Genomic DNA, 6,268 nt, shown 5'->3' with positions numbered 1-6,268 from the left:
GTTATTGTTTGAGAAAGAATGTAATTTTCACTTTGTTATTATTTGAGAATGTATTCTATTATTGTTTGAGAAAGAATGTAATTTTCACTTTGTTATTATTTGAGAATTTATTCTAAAGAATACATTCTCAAATAATAACAAAGTGAAAATTACATTCTTTCTCAAACAATAAATTATTGTTTGAGAAAGAATGTAATTTTCACTTTGTTATTATTTGAGAATGTATTCTATTAGTGTTTGAGAAAGAATGTAATTTTCACTTTGTTATTGTTTGAGAATGTATTCTGTTATTGTTTGAGAAAGAATGTAATTTTTACTTTATTATTGTTTGAGAATTTACTTTTTTATTGTTGGAGAAAGAATGTAATTTTTACTCTGTTATTGTTTGAGAATTTACTCTGTTATTGTTAGAGAAAGAATGTAATTTTTACTCTGTTATTGTTTGAGAATTTACTCTGTTATTGATGGAGAAAGAATGTAATTTTTACTTTATTACAGTTTGAGAATGTACTCTGTTATTGTTGGAGAAAGAATGTAATTTTTACTCTGTTATTGTTTTTACTTTCACCATATAATCACTTTGCAGATTTTTTACACTATTCACACATCTATGCTCTCACACTAAACAATATGCAAAAATCTTCTATCAACTTTTCCTGTACTATTTCTTTCCCTTTTCTTATACAAAATGTCTTTGTTGTTTTATTTTCGATCATGGAACAATGTTACTTGTATTTTTCACTTCTCTCTCCTTCTCTCAGTATTTCCGCCTTTTAACCAACTTAGTTCTAGAGAGTAATTCAATCTTACTCTTTCTTCTGCTGCCAAAAAAAAAAAACAAAAAAAAAACAATTTTGTATTTTTAATTTTCCGTTTACATCTAATTTCACTTAGTGTTTCTTCCTACTTGCCTCCCAGTGGATAAGCGATAAGTCTGCAGGCTTACGAAGTTAAAATTCGGGTTTCGATATCTTTGGTGGGCAGGGTACAGATAGCTTATTGTCCAGCTCTACACTTAACAACAACCAAACCAAAATCTTCCTACTTAACGCCTTAACATCATTTTACTGAAATCTACTTTTCTTTTCCTTTTCTATTTTATCATTAATTCTATTCTTCTCTCCTCTGTTTTTTTTTTCAATCATTTATTAATTTTCTTTATTTCGTTTTGTTCCATAATACTACTCTATACGTCTTTTTTATCACTATCTTCGCTTTATAACTGTATAAATTTTATGTTTTGTAGTGAATATATTTATTTATGTATATATATGTGTGTGTGTTTGTACGTATGCGCATAAGACATACTTTTATTTGTTATTTAGTTCTACATTTTGAATCCGTTTCTAAATGAAGGCATTTATCTAACAGTACTAACTGACATTTGATAATGGAAGTTTGTAGGAAGACCAGGCAGAATCGTGGAGTTGAAATTCTGATCTAAAGTATTTTTAAAACTTCACAAAAGTGCTTGCTGCATCTTTAAGAAGACAAATTCGCTTAAACTAAATCTTCCACCAGGATAGCTCGAAATCCCGGAGTTGACTTACTAGTGTAAACATTTCATAACATTTCTACCCCCTCCTCCACCTCCAGCCTCTCTTCCCACTTTCAAAACGTGCACACTATGCAAAGACAGAAATAGAGCCCAATTTCCTGAATGACATAAAAAGTTCGTTTATTTTACTTATAAGTAAAAAACGTTTTATTTTTAGAAACTCTTGATTGACAACTGCTGTTGGGTCATCTAGGCTTGACTTGGAATAAAATATGTGTGATTACGACGAGAAATTTGTTTGAAGGTGACTCTTAACATTGTATTTACGTAGCGTGATTCATATTTCTGTAATTTTACTGAGACAGATGCCAAGCCGCGGCAGGTATTTACCAACACCCTGTTCCAAGTGTTCCATTCTGTCAACATAAGAACCGCATTTTTTTTCTTCTATAACCTGAAAATAAAATAAAAGAACTGTGACTTTCAAGAGAGACTACGAGTTTCAAATATCTTAATTTACAAACAAATAAAAGGCTATAACGTTTTTTTTTTTTTTACAGTTTTGTTGTTGTTCAGATAGGATATTCACTGATAGGATAATTGTTTCTATTAGTATTTCTATAATTCTATCATCTTTCGACTGGCTTAAAATCAAAATGTTTCTATCCCACTTTTGTTTGTTTCTTCACATTAGAAATGATCTTGTTCTCTTCTGTTTTGTTTAGGTAATTTTAGTTTTTGTACAGGCTACAAAAAGTTTTGCTTATTTTTATAACACGCTCTCAGTTGTTTAAAGTACAATTTCCGAATCCTTGTCAGTTGTGAGTTTGTAATTTTAGCCCAACCTATTCATAAATTGCAACGCTATAGAATAGCTTTCGATGCGATGCCATACAACAGGTTTTAATAAGTTCTCAGTTCCCAGTCTTATACAACAATTTTCAAAAAGTTCCCAGTTGTCAGTCTTATGCAACAGCTTTCAGTACATTCCCTATTGTCAGTCTTATAGATAATAGCTTTCAATACGTTCCCAGTTGTCAATCTCGGCTTTCAATACGTTCCCAGCTGTCAGTCAAATAGAACAACTTTAAGAACGTTCCCAGTTGTCAGTCTTATAGAACAGCTTTTAATATGTTCCTAGTTGTCAATCATATTACAGTTTCGAATATAGTTTTAGATTTCAACCTTATAGCACAGCTTCCAACAGATTTTTAGTTGACAGTCATTTTATTACAGCTTCAAATACAACCTCAGCCGTGAACCGTATAGTACAAGTTCCGAAGTATACTCATTTGTGAATAATAGTATACTTTCCAGGACAAGTTCAGTTGTAAGCTTAAAATATGACTACTAATACTTTTCTGTTGTCACTCCTGTAACACATTTTCCAACATATTAACAGTTGTCAGCCTTATAGTACAGTTCCAATGTATGCCAAGTTATTAACCTTATAGTACAGTTTCCAACGTATACCCAGTTGTCACTTCTTATAGAACAGTTTCTAACGTATACCCAGTTGTCACTTCTTATAGTACAGTTTCTAACGTATACCCTGCTCTTAATCTTATAGTACAGCTTCTAACATATTCTCAGTTGTCAGTCTTATAGTACAGTTCCAATGTATGCCCAGTTGTTAACCTTATAGTACAGCTTCTAACATATTCTCAGTTGTCAGTCTTATAGTGCAGTTTCCAACGTATACCCAGTTGTTAACTTTATAGTACAGTTTCTAAATTATTCTCAGTTGTCACTTCTTATAGTACAGTTTCCAATGTAAACCAAGTTGTTAACCTTATAGTACAGTTTCCAACATATACCAAGTTGTTAACCTTATAGTACAGTTTCCAACATATACACAGTTGTTAACCTTATAGTACAGTTTCCAATGTAAACCAAGTTGTTAACCTTATAGTACAGTTTCCAACATATATCAAGTTGTTAACCTTATAGTACAGTTTCCAACATATACCCAGTTGTTAACCTTACAGTACAGTTTCTAACATATTCTTATGTAATTGTCACTATTATAGTACAGTTCCAACCTTATAGTAAAATAGTGTTTTGTAATAACGACACTAATAAAAATGCACAGTGGGAAATATGGCACACTAAAAAAAGACAGCTGTAATAAGGGCTCCAGAACTACTAATGGCACTGATAAAAACTGTATGCATAATAATGCAAAAGCCCCCTAGTGGTACAGCGGTATGTCTGCGGACTTACGACGCTAGAAACCGGGTTTCGATACCCGTGGTGGGCAGAGTACAGGTAGCCCATTGTGCAGCTTTGTGCTTAATTCCAAACAAACAAACAAATAATGCAAAATGGGATTTTTACTAGACGTATGGAATCATCATAAACTCACAATTTTCCTGCGTTTAGATGGTTCTATTCCCGAGATGGACAGAGCAGAGATAGCCCATTGTGTATATTTACGCTGAAAAACAACAACACACCTGCATTTTTAATGAGACAATTTTTGCCACTTTACATTTTGACCGGTGACATTTTTAAGAGATTAATTAAAGATATGATGAGTCGTGTTGTTGTATTACCATATTTCCAAACAAAAGTTAATTATATTACTAGGTTATTGACACACCAGCTTTTACTATTATTGGTGGAATTGTGTGAAAAACTTATTATAATTAAAAAACGCCCATGATATGTCCATCTGAGGAGTGTTTATTTGCCTCTAATCAATCCAGCTATGTCGATAACCTAATTAGAAATGAAGGTAAGTAGTAGCACTTAACTTTGTTGACAGCTTAAAGCTTATCATTTTTTATAATGTGCTATGCTGTTATTGTCGAGTTAGAGTTTTAAAGGAGCAGTTACTATACATTTATATACATATATATATATATATAATTCAAATTATAATATGCTTTAAACTATAAATTCTCAACAATCACTTAGACTCTTAGAAGGTTATAAATTTTGCTCTAATGTTATAAAAGTGTTTTGGCCATAGAAACTAGTCATTAACTTTTTGTTTTACCAAATTATTTGGATTCTGAAACATATCAATTAAGACTACCTCTTTCAGTATGATTCATTTTCAATGTTCCGAATTAAACTTTATTCACAAGTGGAACTAAGCTTAACCCTGATGATTAAAGCATGATATCATGCAGATTCTTGTTTGCAAGAGCCAAAGAAGTGGTCATGTGGGCGTTTGAGTGAGTAAATATGCGTACTGTAAACTGAACCGTCACTGTTCTTAAAGGATCCTTTTCAGTCCTGTTTAGGAAGCGACTGTGACGTGTTATTCCTCAAACTGTGGCTTCAACTTCATAAGTTCAGTGGGAGCTTGTAGAGGAAGAGTGGTATTTTTGGAAAGTTTGGTTCTCATCTGAAATACATTCCCTGCTTTCGGTGAATATCCGTCAGTGTTCTTCAGTTAGACCAGCAGTCACATCGTAATAACTTCGCCTAGTTCTTTCATATCCGTATACTGCTGTTGTTATCCTAGCCACGCCCATCCATCATGTCCAGCCGCGGTCCTGCTTATGGTATGTCTGCTCAAGTGGCCAACAAGGTACGTTTGAATTTCGTTTTTTTTTTAAAATTGAGAACTATTGTTTTGTCAAAAGCTACTCTACAACAATCTTTAACTTGCAAGATAGTTTTTTACTTGTGCAATTCCAGTTTGTTTTGTTAATTATTAAAATTAGCTACGTTAAAAAACTTTTTTCTTCTACGCCTGGAAATGGCTTTTTACATAAATGCATACAAGCTCTCCTACTTTTCATGGCAAAATAAAAGCATGGTAGAATATGCACGTATTGCATAAAACACAAAAGGAATGACTTAATAACAACGTCTGAAGGCAAGTTAATGGATTGGACAAATAATAAGTCGAAGAACAAGTATTTCAACATTTCATAACGTAATATTGTGTAGCTTTAGAATGATTTTTACAACATGCTTAGGGCGTGTTGTGAAATTAATCTAATCAACATGCTCTTAAGATTTTATAATATAGTTTGTTAAAAATTTGTTGAAATTATATGTCTAAAATAGCAGAATAAGAACATCATTTGAATTTCCACATTAACTTAATACAATGAAATCAGGTTTTGCATCCTAAAATATTAAGTTATTTTTCAACTGTCTTGCCTTTTGAAAGATAATTTAGAGATTGAACAAAAGTGGATGCTGCTCCATTGTTCCTTTAATGTAGAGAATATTACTGTATGCAAAAAAAAAAGAAAAAGAAAAGAAGAATATAGTATCGATCAAGAGACGCGAATTTTTCGACAAATAGTTATTGTATGCGTTGGTTCTTGTTAGACAATTTGAAGATACTTAGATATATGAATGAAAATAAAAACAGGTTATATCAAACATGATTAACGAAATGCACAATAACACTATTCAACTTATCAAGTCTTATCATTTTAGCTTACAAGTGTACAATTTTCTCAATCTACATTTTTTCTTATTCAGGCGAAATTAAAAATGTTACTGTTATTGTGCTTTACCCCTGTGTGCTTTTGTCAGTTTAACCGCTGTTGTTTCCGACTCCTGAACGATTTCTCACTTTAAATGCTGTTGTATCTAACTCCTGAACGATTTCTCACTTTAAATGCTGTTGTATCCAACTCCTGAACGATTTCACACTTTAAATGCTGTTGTATCCAACTCCTGAACGATTCGTCACTGTAACTGTTGTTGTATCTAACTCCTGAACGATTCGTCACTTTAAATGCTGTTGTATCTAACTCCTGAACGATTTCTCACTTTAAATGCTGTGTATCATTAACC

At 32.2% G+C, this 6,268-nt stretch overlaps 1 protein-coding gene across 1 annotated transcript in view; it reads left to right on the top strand.

Annotated features, from left to right (window-relative positions):
• Nucleotides 1-4,734: 4,734 nt before the first annotated feature.
• LOC106461231 (muscle-specific protein 20-like) overlaps nucleotides 4,735-6,268 on the top strand; it is a 6,670-nt gene continuing 5,136 nt past the window's right edge. Inside the window, exon 1 of the mRNA XM_013921034.2 lies at nucleotides 4,735-5,039. Within this exon, the coding sequence (XP_013776488.1) occupies nucleotides 4,989-5,039 (51 nt within the window). The 5' untranslated portion in view covers nucleotides 4,735-4,988. The remainder of the gene's footprint in view (nucleotides 5,040-6,268) is intronic.

The sequence above is a fragment of the Limulus polyphemus genome, unplaced genomic scaffold (assembly GCF_000517525.1).
Source record: "Limulus polyphemus unplaced genomic scaffold, Limulus_polyphemus-2.1.2 Scaffold918, whole genome shotgun sequence".
Classification (NCBI taxonomy): domain Eukaryota; kingdom Metazoa; phylum Arthropoda; class Merostomata; order Xiphosura; family Limulidae; genus Limulus; species Limulus polyphemus.
Note: the sequence above shows the minus strand (reverse complement) of the source record. Positions and strands in the feature narration are given on the sequence as shown.